We start from the raw sequence: 13,391 nt of genomic DNA, 5'->3' as shown, positions 1-13,391 counted from the left end.
AAGACAAACTAATTTTTTAAATTATTAAACACTAAACAAATACAGCCCTAAACCCTTAACTACTGTGTACTCAACGACTACCACTAAACACTAAAAAAACCCATTATTTTCTGAAAATAAGATATACCATTTGTGTTTCTAATGAAATAACCCTTATGGTATAAGGCATTTTTTGACAATGGTTTCCATCTTATAAGAGGCTACACGTAAAAATATGGGAAATACAAAAGTAAGGGCGCGAAACCCTTGGGGCATGTATAAAATGTTCAAGGGTTAAGGGGACAACTAAAAAAAGAATGTTCTTGTTAAAGGACAACTGAAAAAAACTTAAAAATCGTCCAAAGGACAACTATGACAATTTTGGGACAACCGGACAACTAGATACAACTATGATGTCAACATAAAATGCACGTGTGAGAATGGCGGCTGAGGATAAAATTATAAGTTTTGCCGCTGTACTTGTCTCTTTTTGGTTGTCGTTTAGCGTTTTCTCTTTCATAGAAAATGGTCAAAGGGTTCTTCTCCTCTTATTCTCTTTCCCAATTTTTCCCCAAATAGGTTTTTTAGGGATTCTGCCGCATAATGGATAAAGTTATGGTTGCTTCTACGGCTGCTGTGGCCCCAAAAATTTCCCAGAAGTAAGTCAATTGGGTTTTCAATTTTGATTTATAATTTGAGTCTCAGGGTTTATTTCTGAGTTTTGGGATTTCAGGTTCCCAGTTGTGGCTTCAAGAAATGGTGGGATCTCGCTATAATCGAAGAGATTGAAATGTTGAATGATAGTCAAGAAGCCATGCGGGCTTTGTTTGACACTGTTTTCTCGAAGTTAAACCAGTTGGAGTCAAAGGTGGCATTCCTTGAAGAAGCTATGAAAAAGCGTTAAGGATGAAGAAGATGAGCTTTTCAGTTTGACCTTTTTTTCCCTTGTTATGTTGCTACTCACCTTTGATTTATTTTGAACTATTTCTCCTAAATAAAACTACGCAGTTGTACCAGTTGTCCTAATATATCACATATAGTTGTACGAGTTGTCTTAAATAAAACAAGGAAATTGTACCAGTTGTCCTAATATATCGCATATAGTTGTACGAGTTGTCCTAAATAAAACAAGTAAATTATACCAGTTGTCCAAAATAAAACAAGAAAATTGTACCAGTTGTCCTAACCCTAAACAGATTGTACCACAAAGAAAAACACATGATCTTAAACATAAAACATTCTACTTCTTGGCTTTCTTGGCTTTTCTCGCAGAAGTGTAAGGCGACTTCTTGTATTTTGAATTCTTCCTGGGCCTCTTAGTTCCACCTCGACCTCTAACGGACTTTGAGGAGGATGCTTCTGCTGGTGCTGCGCTTACAGGGGCGGATGCAGGTGGTGGTGCAGTTGATGGCCGAACATCCCAATACATGAAATCAGCTTCCTCCGATGTGTCAACCAGTTTTACCTTGTAACGGTTGTTCCCCACAATTGCCCTCACTATCCCTTGATGCCAGACATCACGCTGCAACACCTCCACACAATCCAACAAAGCGTACAACGAGTTTAGGGTAGGACGTGATGCACCTCGTCGTTGACCGGTGGCAACTTGTGAGGACACGGCTGGTGGTTGACCGGTGGCAACTGGTGAGGACGCGGCTGGTGGTTGACCGGTGCCAACTGGTGAGGACACAGCTGGTGGTTGACCGGTGCCAACTGGTGAAGAGGCGGGTGGTGCAGGGGATTGGTGAATGACTAACTGCTCAAGCGTCGCCACTCTTTTTTCCAACAGACCAATGGTAGCCCTCAGCTCCAACAATGATGTCGACTCAGGTGCTGGTGCTTGAGGAATCTCGACTCTGCTCCCTACACCCCGATGTTGAATCTCTAACTCATACAAAGATCTCCAGAAGATCTTCTTCTTCTTCACCGTGAGATGATGCATCCAATCCTCAAGACCTACATCAATGAGTCTTATCCCATCATCATATCCAGGATCTAATATCCGAGTCAATAGTTTTTCTTCACTCGAGTCTGCAGGCTTCAAGATGCTATGGATGTCCTGGCAACAAAACAAAAAAAACAAATTAGTGACAAACCAAAATAAAAGAAACATAGTTGCACCAGTTGTCCTAATTGTCCAACGCCAATAATATGTAATATTGCATAGTTGTACCAATTGTCCTAATTGTCCCACGACCAATAATTTTAATATTACATAGTTATACCAGTTGTCCTTATTGTCCCACGACCAATAATTTTAATATTACATAGTTGTACCAGTTGTCCTAATACCACTACCAACAAGTCAAACATAGTTGTACCCTATTGTCCTATAACCAAACCCATCAAATACTAACCTTTACACTTGTTTCAATTGCTGAGTTTATATCATCCAATGGAATGCCTTCCATGCATACATCAGCAAACTTGTGCTTGCACATCCTCGGACAGTCTTTCTCTGCAGGTACGGCTTCTCGAAATTTTCGCCTAAGGCTAGGAATACACTCAAAAGCAAGTATCTAGACAAAAAGTCAAAAAATTAAACCACTAATAAATGTAAATAATTTAGCTTCTATAAGCTATTGAATGAGAATTACCTGTAGAGGAATAATGAAACTAGACAAGGGACATTCTGCTTTTTTGCCTTTCATGGTGCCATCAAACTTTGCCATCACACGCCGAATCTCTTTCATCATGTCATCGAATGTGTAACGCCCCTAAGGGAATGATTTACACACATTCAAATCACTGACAACTCTGAGCAAGAACGGATCAATATTACCATCAGCCTTGTATTTCGCCTTCACTACCTTGCATAAAAACCAGAGGAGGGCCATTTTCTTCCTGTCCACAAAGGGATCCTTCATTTCATCTAATTTTTCTTTCACCTCTCCAATCTTGATTTTATCGGCCCTACCAAAGTGCTTCTTAACAAACTTTGTGTTCTCCAAATTGTTGTAGTCAGCCGGATAATCACGACAGTCAAGTCCACTCAAAAGCGCATGCTTTCCCAGAGAATACCTTATCGGAACTCCGTTAACAACAAACCAGCACTCACTAAGCCTATCAGTATGAGCAGTGTGAAGGAGAAGCATCCACAACCCTTGATTCATGTGGTTGGGCTCCTTGAACATGTGAAAAATATGCTTAAATTGAGGATGCGCTCTGAACCATGCTTTCTCCTCATCAAGATTTTCAATCTTGTCCACAACAGCTCTAACTGAGCACCTTGTCAATATCCTACAACCCTGGCTGTACTCGGTTGGACCGAAGTAAAGCTTCTCAGGCACCATCGATTGACTACCATCATCGGCATCTTGAGATAAAAACAAGAAACACAATCATGATATTTAGTTGTCCCAGTTATCCCAGTTGTCCAAATGCCAAACGTAATTTTGTGCAAATAGTTGTCCTAGTTGTCCCAGTTGTCCGAATGCCAAACGTAATTTCGTGCAAATAGTTAGTTGTCCTAGTTTTCCTAGTTGTCCAAATGCCAAACGATATTTCATCAGTCACAGTTATCCCAGTTGTCCCAGTTGTTCAAATGCCAAACGTAATTTCGAATCACACATAGTTATCGTAGTTATCCTAGTTGTCCAAATACCCAACATAATTTCATTCAAATAGTTATCCTAGTTGTCCTAGTTGTCCAATGACCAAACATAATTTTGTTTAGAGTATACTTACCTCTAAATCTTCATCTGCCTCTTCGCCATCCTCTTCTTCCGCTGCATTTTCTTCCTCTTCATTTCCTTCCTCTTCATGTCCTTCCTCTCCTTCTCCCTCGTCGTCTTTCTCGGGTGTCCCCCCTCCCTCTTCGTCTGCTTATTTCTCTTTCTCGGACTCCTCTTCTCCACTATCTTTCTTGGATTGCTCATCCTCGACTTCCTCTTCTCCTATTTCTTTCTCGGATTCCTCTTCCTCGGCTTCTTTCTCTGATTCCTCTTCCTCGACTTCTTTCTCTGATTTCTCTTCCTCACCTTCTCTTCCTGAAGCCTCATCCTCAGATACATCTGCCTCGCCTTCTTTCTGGGATTCTACCACACCCTCTTCCTCGGCTACTGTATCCGCTAAACCCACTTTTTCAGGTTCTTCACGAGATTCCAACCGCTCCTCTGGTTGATCCGTCACACTTTCCTCCATGGGTGTTGGTGCGGTTTCTGGGGCTTCTTTGGTGGTTTCCGTACCGGCTGGTTCTGCTTCCGTCAATGATTCTTCTTCACCCCGAGTTTCTTCATGGATTGTTTCTTCATCATTCGCCGGAGGGTTTGGTGTTATTCCGGGTTCTTTATCTTCCATATCTGCTTCTTCGCTGCGTTTGGGTACAGATTCGTTCGAATCATAGACCACGCCCTTAAGTCGAATTTTAGCCATCGAGTTAGGCTGGATTTAGGGTTTGTCTTGATGGAATTAGAAGGCTAAATTATGTAATATATAGTACGGGAATTGAAGAAAGGGAAGTTGAAGAAGGAGCCGTTACAAAATCGAGCAAGTGTCGTTTCAAGGGGGAAGTTACAGAATTATCGGAAGAGAGAAGGAAGTGGAGATAGTTTGGGGAAGATGAAGAGAGAAAGAGGAGGACAAAATTTGATTTTCGTTTTTAAGGTTATGTTTGGTTTTCAAAATTAAATTCATTCGGTTTGGTTTTCTTTACCCAATTTTCGGTTTACCAATTTCAATTTCCTGATTTCTGATTTCAAATTAAATAAATTTTTTTTTTTTAAGAAATTCTACTTTACCTAGGTATTCGGGTCGGGCATAAAACGGATGGGTTTAACTCAAGTATTTTCGTGATTTTTTGAGATATATAAGAATAAAAGTATAATTAACCAAATTTTTGTTAATAAATTTAATTCGAAAATAAAATTGTTTTTGGGGACATGAGTTTTTAGCAAACTTTTTCTCCACTTATGGCTTTTCAGCCTCGCACTCATAGTGGACTCGGTCGGTATTTAGGTTTTTCGCACAATCGTGGCCGTTTCGCAACCGCGCTAAGCTCATGTTGGCGTCTCTCCGATCTCGGTGTTCTTCTCTTCCCTCTCATTTCACATCGCCACCGTTACCTTCACTTCTAGATCAGTCATGGAAGCTCGGATTTCCCGCTTCAAGCCGCCTCTTCGCTTCCTCTCCTTCTTTTTCTTCAGCCGCCGGCTCTTATGAGGTTCTCACGGTTCCCGAAGTGGAGAAGATACTCGCCGACGTGAAAGCTGATAACGTGATTGTGATTCCAACGCAAAATCAGTGTTGCTGGGCCGATTTCACGATCATCGCCACCGGAAGATCCGATTGGCACCTGAAGAATATCGCTCAGGCTCTAATCTACAGGGTAACTTGTTTTCATCTTCTATCTTTTGCTTCTGAGTAAAATCTCGAATCCCATACTTGAGTCCTCAATCAAACATTCGTATATAGCGTGATTTTGTGATAAGATGTCGATTCTCGATGTAAGAATCTACTCTATGGATTGATGACAGAAACAACTCCTTTTGAGAGTGATCATACGACTTCTTAAATTCTCTGGCTTTGTTTGTTCACTCACAGGCTAAGCAGAAGCAGATAGGAGCCAAACATGTAAAGCTTCCTTCTGTACAAGGGTACAATAGCAAGTGGATTGTTATAGACTACGGTTCGTGTTATTGTCACTGCTTGTTTTTTGTGATTTCAAATTTTATATTCGTTCTGTCTCTATTTAGAATTGTGCTGTATGTAATAGTCTTTCTCTGGATGCTATTTTCCCTCTCCGTGTAGGAAAGTTTGTAGTCCATGCACTTGATGAGAAGGCAAGGGTTTATTTCAACTTGGAAAGCCTTTGGACTGCTGAAGCATCAACTAATGATAATTCAGATAAGGTAAACATATTTCACTTTTTTTTTCTAGACAGACTTGGTGTAGATTAATCCATATTGGTTCCTGCTAAATATCCGGAATAATGGCTGAAATTTTTATCTTGGATTTGTGTCTTTACATCGTCCAAAAATGGAGGTGGGAGATGATGGTTTAGGGTTTCTCGTGGATAAAAGCTGATACTTGGTGTACATTGGTCCATATTAGTTACTGCTAATATCGGGTTATCGTGAGTAAAAGCTAAAACTTTGATCTTGGGTTTGTGGGAGATGAGGGTATTAGGAAGTATATTGCGGAGAATATCTCATTAAACTATGTAATGCCTCCTTGATACTAAGTAATTTTGATAATATGGCAATGACTGTCTCTCGAGCAGTTGATTAATTGAACTAGCCAGTTATTAGGATTTATTTACATTCTATTGAAAGATACTCATTGATCTATAAAACCTTGTGGATCTTTTTTGCTCTTTTCAATGATTATTATTCTGTTTGTGTTCATCTCCTCCTTGATCCGTTGATAGAACAATTGAGTAGTAGTCTACAAAGCTAGGTTAATGTCTTCATTGATTCCCTTTGTTGCAGGATTTACAAAAAGCTTTTGTAAAGGTCCGACCAATAAACAACTCCAAAAAGAAACCAGCTAAAGTGAGTTCCTGATCTGAAAAAGCCACTGTTGAACAATTGGTCATAAACATATTTAGTCTCTCGAGGGGTTGTAATCCTAGACAGATTAAGAATAGGATTATGTATTTCTTTCTACATCTAATTCTTTTTTTTATTATTGGTCATCAAAGATCTAATATTTCCTTTTTTGATTTGGAAAAGGAAATTAGTTGCCTGATATTGTACTTATCTATTTCTCTTCCTTTTCAAAAAAGGAAAACGAATTTAGGCCTTTATATAACATTGGCCAGCTTAGATTTAGGCTTCAAAAAAGGGAAAAAACGAATTCAATCTCAACATGAACATGGTATCCTCCTCTATGATGTCTTCGTCTGTTTCTATTAAGAAATCTCGCAAAAGAACACTTTCTATCGATTGTTTACCACAGGACATTCTCGTGGAGGTTTCTTCATGTGTTGCAGCTTCTTCCTTGTCATCGGTTCGTAATCTAAGATTAGTTTCGAAATCGTTTCAACAGACCTGTGATGATCGTTACGTTATTTCTCGACTCTCACTACACGAAACCCCTCTTTTCCACTGGAATCACAACCCCGAAAGGTTCTCAAATTTTTTCAAAAGATGTCGCAAGAATGGAAACCCCGAAGCATTGTACCGCAAAGGACTTATCAACTACTTTCTAGAGAACCAAAAACACAAAGGGCTCAAACTTTTGACTAGAGCTGCGGAGAAAGGAAACCATGAAGCAAACTATGTTTATGGAATGATCCTAATCTGTCTTGGAGACAAAGGTAACCCTGGAGGTAAGCAAGAGAAACACACCTTTTTTGTAGCCTCAGTTTATTAGAGTTCATATTTAGTTGAATTGGTATTATACGCAACTTACCAGTTATAAAAGAGGCTAAAATTTATTAATATGCTTTGAGTCTATACATATCAGGACCGGCTTTGCTTGGAGGCAATACAAAACAAAAGGGTTTCAAGATCTTGTCTGGTTTAATAAAACCGTTGATGTCAACAACGTTGCAAGAGCTGGTGGAACTTCGAGACAGGATCAGAGACAGCATTTTGTGGCGTGGCATACCGGTGATGAAAGAACTCAAAAGAGCGTACGTTCGAGAGAAGTGCGAGTGCGATGGCAAAACCATGAAGTTCGTAGCATACAATTGTGTTTGGCATCGATACGGTGAGGACAACGACATGAATACTTCTTCTGCCTGTGAGTTTTGTCTGTGGCATCACGAAGTTGAGCTTTTCTTTTATAACATTGAGTGAACGATGTAATAAATTTAACTAATTAAACAAAGAGTTATTTTTGAGTGTTTCTAAAGGAATATATTATTCGAATTGATCATATGATTACAAACAAAAAAAATGCCAAACACAAGTTGCTACTCTGCAACCATGGGAAAGTAAGTACAATAACAACAACTAAGAAACACGACGAATTTCACTGTTACATTGAAGCTGCAGCAACACGAGTTGTTGTTGTTGCCTGTTTGCTTGAAGACGAATCAACAAGAGCCACTCTTTTGCGTCCAACTCCAACAACTCTTGTTTCTCATTATTCAAACCAAGTGGACTCCGATCACGTTCTTGTTTGTTTGATCTCACAGACACTCGATCAGTCGATTCAGCTGAGTTCGGTTCACATGAAGAAGGCGATGAGAATCCATGTCGCTGCAACACACAACTACTTCCAGTGAAACTAAACCATTCCTAAGCCAACTCCAACAACTTGTATTACTTTGAAAAGCAGTCTATAGCTTCCGATGCCTAATTTTCACACCATCGAAAATAAGCTGTTGAGTCATATTATCCTAAACATATCGTATATTAATCCCAAGGCAATCATGAAGTATCACAAGGCCTCCAAGTTCCAACAACAATCTCTATCTTTTAAAGAACTTCACTTGATCCATTCTATACCCTACGTCAACACACAATAACCAAGCTGCTTCTAAGTTTATAATATACAAAAGCTAAAAATATGATGGTACTGCATCGTGCAACGAAGTATATATATATAAAAAATGAGAGAGAGAGAGAGTTACCATCAACAATTTACCAGTAACATGTAGGATCAGATACTCCAATCTTTCTATTTTTTATTGACATAGATTCGGATAACTACAAGCACGCACAAGAGAGTAACTACCCCTAAGATAATGGGTGTTGTGTCTTCTTTCCCGGACCAAATCCGTCGAACAGCTTCATCACTGTTGCCTCCAGTTTCAGAGTAACCCACTTCGCTGCTACTATCAGCTTCAAAGCTGTTCAGTTCGTCGCTGCTGCTACTCTCTTCCTCAAAGTTGTCTTCTTTGCTGCTGAAGCTGTTCACTTCGTCGCTGCTGCTACTCTCTTCTTCAAAAGTGTCTTCTTTCCTGCTGCTACCCTCAGCTTCGTCTGTCAAAATCTGTACACCACACTCAAGAACCTCGCAAACATCGTCTTCCAGCCAGCCGGTGAACTCAAACAGAATCTCACTCGTAGTCACATCAACTTCATCATGGCAGACGCTTTGTTGAAATAGAGCATCACGGAATATAAGTAAATGTTTTGATAGACATCTAGCATAAAAAGTTTCAGGCATTCCAAAATTGTAGACTTGGTTAATAAGGACACCATTTTTGCTTCTTAAACTACACTTTATTTGAAAATCTCCCCTGTTCTTGATTGGTGGAAGCAGAAGGCAAGCCTTGAATCTTGAGAACACAGAAAAAGTACCTTTGATGGTTATGGAGTTTCCTGTGGCTTTGTGAATGAACTCTGCAGGGACTTCTTTACCTGGTAACAATACATACCCATCAACCCTTGGTTGTATAATTACTCTTCTTGCTTCTTCATCCAGGTTCACACAGTTGTAGAATGTTAGCTCCTTTATTACGTTGTGGAAATAGAAACATACTCTCTCTAGTGATATACAATTGTTTGCATTTAGGGACTTGAGCGAAGGGGCAAGACCCGGAATTGACACAAGTTTTTTGCAGTTTTTGACAATAAGAGTCACTAGGTGAGGGAGACCTACAATGCAATCTGGAATCCTCTTTATCTCACTGTTGCTTAGGTCTAGCAACGTTACACTTAGCGGGACATGTGTTAATCTTTTGAGGCTTCTGTTGCCCATCACAAGCCACTCAAGACGAGACCAACATCCACCAACTGATGCAGGAACATCTTCTATCTTTGTGTCTTCTAAATTGAGACGACTGAAGTTCTTAGAAATATCTGGAAAAGTTCTCAACCGCGAGCAATAACTCATGTCCACGTCCTCAAGAAATACTAAGTTGATATCGCTGGGAATAACTTGTAGCTTTACACACGCCCGCATTGACAACGTTTTTAATTTCTGTAGATTCGAAATAGAGGATGGAAGTTCCACCAAGCTTTTGCATCCCATAAGCTTCAATGTCTCGAGACTAGTAGCTTTCAGAAGATTTGGGATCTCTTTCAAATTTTTGGAATGTACCAAATCTATCTTCTTGAGATTCGCAAGGGGCTACATGTGAAATATAACAAATGAGGAATATCACACTTCGGTTAAAGTATTTGAAACATATTCACACATATCAAATACCAACCTGGATTCCTCCCCAGAGCTTCTCGAGCTTGCTAAATTGCATATGGAGCTCGACGAGACGTTCAGGCTGGAATGTTGGAGGAAGGCTTTTTCTCGGGTATGAATCCCAATGTAGCAATCTTAGATGGGGTAGATATTCCATGTCCTCTAACAAGCTAACTTTTCCATTATAAAATCTCAAGAATCTGAGATTACGCATTTCTTCAAAAGCTCGCTTACTTACTGTGAGCTCACCGATCTTGGACATATCAAATGATATACCTATGACAGATCCAGTACCCTACCAAATATTGCAAAAGAAGACTTATGAAATTGTTATCACTAGCAATTTCTAGGGAATGTATATGTAAGAACTTACTGTTTCATTTTCGAGTACATCACGAATCTCTTCGACTTCCACTAAAAACTGACGCTTTCCGGGCTCATGAGACTGTTCAATGACTATTTGTCTACCCAATTGTTGTACTAAATAGTGCATCGCTATATGTCCACGAGATGATATATGGACAAGCGACTTATCGGCTAGGTTCTTCAACCCATTTCCAACATCCAAAACAGTGTCAGTGAGCATGGTTGTCACATGATCAACATTTTCATGGTTAAAGAAGCATGCAATGTGGAGAAACAGAGCTTGATCTTTATCAACCAATCTATCATATCCCACTTTTAATACGTCTTCAATTTTTCTATCAAGACTAGTTCCGAGCCTAGATAATTGAAGTTCCCACTCGTGCTTGCTCTCTCCACGCAATGATGAACCCACAACACAGAGGCCTAGTGGAAGACAACCGCAAAACTCAGCTACTTTATTTGCAATCTCTTCAAAACCATCTCGTACAGTACTTTGTTTGAAAGCAGATAGACAGAAAATCTCGAGAGCTTCTTCCATGGAAGGAAAATCGACATGGTAGATATCGTTAATCCCATGAGCCTTCAAAATCTTTTTATCTTCTGTGGTCACGATGATCCGACTTCCATAACCGAACCAAGAAAGTTCTTTAGCCAATACCTCTAGTTTCTCTAGATCATCTACATCATCAAGAACAAGAAGCACTCTTTGATCTTGTAGCCAGTCTTTGATTGCACCTAAATGATGTACCCTTATATCCCTTTGGTTCAAAATCTCGGAAAGAAGTTGTTTTTGCAAACACAGCTTGGAATCATAATCATCAACACACATAATGCTCTTATAACTTTCCTTGAGATTCCCCATAAAACATTTGAATCGAAATTTACTAGAGAGTTGGTTATACAAAGCTCTAGCAATGGTGGTCTTACCAATCCCTGCAGGACCCCAAATTCCAATCATCTTCACTTCATCACACTCGAGGCATAACATAGAGTCCAACTTTCTCAAGTGAGCTTCAAGTCCCACCATCCCCTCAAAATCCCTTGACAGTGTAACATTCAGTTTGTTGGAAACATCTGCGGCAATCTTTTCGACCATTGCCGCTTCATCATCCCTAGCCAAAAAAAAACAACGTAAACTCGTGTTAATGAGTCTGAATTTGCAAAGACTCCACCATTGAAGTGAAGTTCTGATTAAGAAAGAGAAAGTCTTTCTAATTCAATGAGCCCAGAAGAAAAAACAAACCAGTTTAGAGAGTGTTCTCCGGCAATGGTTGCTACATAGGCCAAAGCTTTGATCCATCTTTTTTTCTCCCCTTCTGCTTTCCCTTCACAAGTTTTCATGAAAGTGCTTCCAAAATCTCCCCTCTGTTTCCGAACATCGGATGGATCAACGTCGTAAAAGATGGTGATCACAATCTGCCCCGAAGCTTCTTTGCATTTCAAGATTTCGACCAATTCATCTAAACACCAGCTCGAAGAAGCGTAATTCTTAGAGAGCAGAACGATCGAGACTCTGGATTCTCTAATCGCTTGTACGAGTTCAGGTCCGATGGTGTGGCCTCTCTCGATTCTCTGATCCTTGAACGTTGTGATCCCTTTGCTTGCAAAGTGGTTGTGTAAGTGACTGAGAAACCCTCTACGGACGTCTGGTCCATGGAAACTCGGAAAGACATGGTATCTCTTAATGTCCGATGAAGAAGAAGCCATGAGAGAGATATCAGAGAGTCGCAAATGATGTTAAAGAAAAGCAGTTGATGCAAAAGCGTCAGAGATAAACTTCAAAGAGATGTGAATTCTAATTGGTTGATTTTTTTTGTAGTCATTGTATGCTGACGAGCACTGGACAGGAAACTTCCTCATAGCCCTCTCGTAGAAGACGCATTCAAACAAATAAAGCAACGATATGAAAGAATGATGTGGTTTCTTAGAAAAGCAACCTGTATGGTAGTTAGTATATATAAAAATGATAACTCTTGCAAATGGGTTTTCTAAATAGTTGGCAGAGTTATGGATTCAATTGACTTGGTCTTTTTTTTTTTTTTTTTCATTTGGTTAAAACAAATAATAAATCAGAATGCATCAATATTCTTAATGACCACAACCATCCAAACCGTCAAAAGAGATAAGTACAGACCTTGATGACTGTTGCTATCCCCTAAACCCTCCTGAAGCTTCTTCGTCACAATCTACACGATAAATCAAGAACTATACAACTGGTGATTTTTGAAAGCAGTGATCAAGCCTTAGCACTGGAGGGTGCAGAGAAAGAAAGCTCACCAGCCACAGTTATGATTCTGCGGACATGCATGGAGTGTGAAACGTAACTATAGAGTCTCTGAAGTGGTTCAGAATCGCTTGCATTTTAGGGATCCAAAAATCAAAGCATCTTCTGCTTCAATTGGCGTGGTGGTTGCTGTTTTCTAATTCGCTGATAATACTCTCAGTCTCGGATTCACATTTCATAATATCTTTATCGACAACCGCTGAATATCAAACACAAAGAAGCAGAAATGAATATCAATTTTTTTTTGGTTGATCAAGAATATTTAGTAGCACATCACCAATCTCATCGGCTGTTGGAGGTGGGCTTAGCACCCCAATTAGCTAGGCCCATCCTCAATAATAAAGCTCATAGTAGGATGATGAAGCCCAGCCAAAAGTCATTAGTCCAATCAGCATGACCCCGCCTAAATCGTCATCATCACTGCACCGATCTACAGTACCCGGAACCAAGCAGGATACGACACGTGTAGTAGCAGGTCGTCTACAGTAACCTATCTGCGCAAGTAGCTCGGCGAAGGACCATTATCACTCGCCGCGGAGTGGTTCGGACGCGCGGCTCGAGACGCCATACTGAGATGCGCCGAAGCTGCCACGTCGTCCCGATTTGGAGGAAACTCGTCTCCTGGCTCCCGTTATAAATACTCCCCATAGATCATTTATGAGGGGACCGGAAATTGATTACTCTCTCTCTACTTGAATACACTTGTCTCTCTTCCGAGCTCGCTGTAACA

At 40.1% G+C, this 13,391-nt stretch overlaps 3 protein-coding genes across 10 annotated transcripts; 2 read left to right on the top strand and 1 right to left on the bottom strand.

The window, feature by feature from the left end:
* The first annotated feature begins 4,863 nt into the window (after nt 1–4,863).
* LOC18008290 (protein Iojap-related, mitochondrial) lies at nt 4,864–6,664 on the top strand. The gene is made up of 4 exons (XM_006391186.2): nt 4,864–5,305; nt 5,521–5,605; nt 5,728–5,828; nt 6,408–6,664. The coding sequence occupies exons 1-4, from the start codon at nt 4,979–4,981 to the stop codon at nt 6,480–6,482; spliced, it is 588 nt and encodes a 195-aa protein (XP_006391248.1). The 5' UTR covers nt 4,864–4,978; the 3' UTR covers nt 6,483–6,664.
* A 103-nt stretch (nt 6,665–6,767) lies between these two features.
* Nucleotides 6,768–7,765, top strand: LOC18008356 (putative F-box protein At1g67623). The gene is made up of 2 exons (XM_024148943.1): nt 6,768–7,249; nt 7,387–7,765. The coding sequence occupies exons 1-2, from the start codon at nt 6,787–6,789 to the stop codon at nt 7,719–7,721; spliced, it is 798 nt and encodes a 265-aa protein (XP_024004711.1). The 5' UTR covers nt 6,768–6,786; the 3' UTR covers nt 7,722–7,765.
* A 4-nt stretch (nt 7,766–7,769) lies between these two features.
* LOC18008344 (disease resistance protein RML1A) lies at nt 7,770–12,666 on the bottom strand. 8 transcript variants are annotated; one of them, XM_024148844.1, is made up of 6 exons: nt 12,655–12,666; nt 12,512–12,563; nt 11,621–12,057; nt 10,385–11,489; nt 10,028–10,306; nt 7,770–9,945 (listed from the first exon to the last, which is right to left on the bottom strand). In XM_024148844.1, the coding sequence occupies exons 3-6, from the start codon at nt 11,716–11,718 to the stop codon at nt 8,548–8,550; spliced, it is 2,880 nt and encodes a 959-aa protein (XP_024004612.1). In that variant the 5' UTR covers nt 11,719–12,057; nt 12,512–12,563; nt 12,655–12,666; the 3' UTR covers nt 7,770–8,547. The 8 variants fall into 8 exon arrangements, with proteins under 8 accessions (XP_024004612.1, XP_024004470.1, XP_024004522.1 ...); XM_024148702.1 differs by lacking the exons at nt 12,512–12,563; nt 12,655–12,666 and having other exon boundaries at nt 7,770–8,376; nt 8,501–9,945; nt 11,621–12,084; XM_024148754.1 differs by lacking the exons at nt 12,512–12,563; nt 12,655–12,666 and having other exon boundaries at nt 7,770–8,369; nt 8,501–9,945; nt 11,621–12,084.
* Nucleotides 12,667–13,391: the final 725 nt, after the last annotated feature.

The sequence above is a fragment of the Eutrema salsugineum genome, unplaced genomic scaffold, assembly GCF_000478725.1.
Source record: "Eutrema salsugineum unplaced genomic scaffold, Eutsalg1_0 scaffold_9, whole genome shotgun sequence".
NCBI lineage: Eukaryota > Viridiplantae > Streptophyta > Magnoliopsida > Brassicales > Brassicaceae > Eutrema > Eutrema salsugineum.
Note: the sequence above shows the minus strand (reverse complement) of the source record. Positions and strands in the feature narration are given on the sequence as shown.

Excerpts from the sequence above, each read along its gene's own strand:
- LOC18008344 (XM_006391184.2), bottom strand. The coding sequence starts at position 12,084 with ATGGCTTCTTCTTCATCGGACATTAAGAGATACCATGTCTTTCCGAGT. Across the intron at positions 11,490-11,620 it reads GGAGAACACTCTCTAAACTG|GGATGATGAAGCGGCAATGG; the intron begins GTTTGTTTTTTC and ends TTTTTTGGCTAG. Across the intron at positions 9,946-10,027 it reads AGCTCTGGGGAGGAATCCAG|CCCCTTGCGAATCTCAAGAA; the intron begins GTTGGTATTTGA and ends TTTCACATGTAG.
- LOC18008356 (XM_024148943.1), top strand. The coding sequence starts at position 6,787 with ATGAACATGGTATCCTCCTCTATGATGTCTTCGTCTGTTTCTATTAAG. Across the intron at positions 7,250-7,386 it reads AGACAAAGGTAACCCTGGAG|GACCGGCTTTGCTTGGAGGC; the intron begins GTAAGCAAGAGA and ends TATACATATCAG.
- LOC18008290 (XM_006391186.2), top strand. The coding sequence starts at position 4,979 with ATGTTGGCGTCTCTCCGATCTCGGTGTTCTTCTCTTCCCTCTCATTTC. Across the intron at positions 5,306-5,520 it reads CTCAGGCTCTAATCTACAGG|GCTAAGCAGAAGCAGATAGG; the intron begins GTAACTTGTTTT and ends GTTCACTCACAG. Across the intron at positions 5,829-6,407 it reads CTAATGATAATTCAGATAAG|GATTTACAAAAAGCTTTTGT; the intron begins GTAAACATATTT and ends CCTTTGTTGCAG.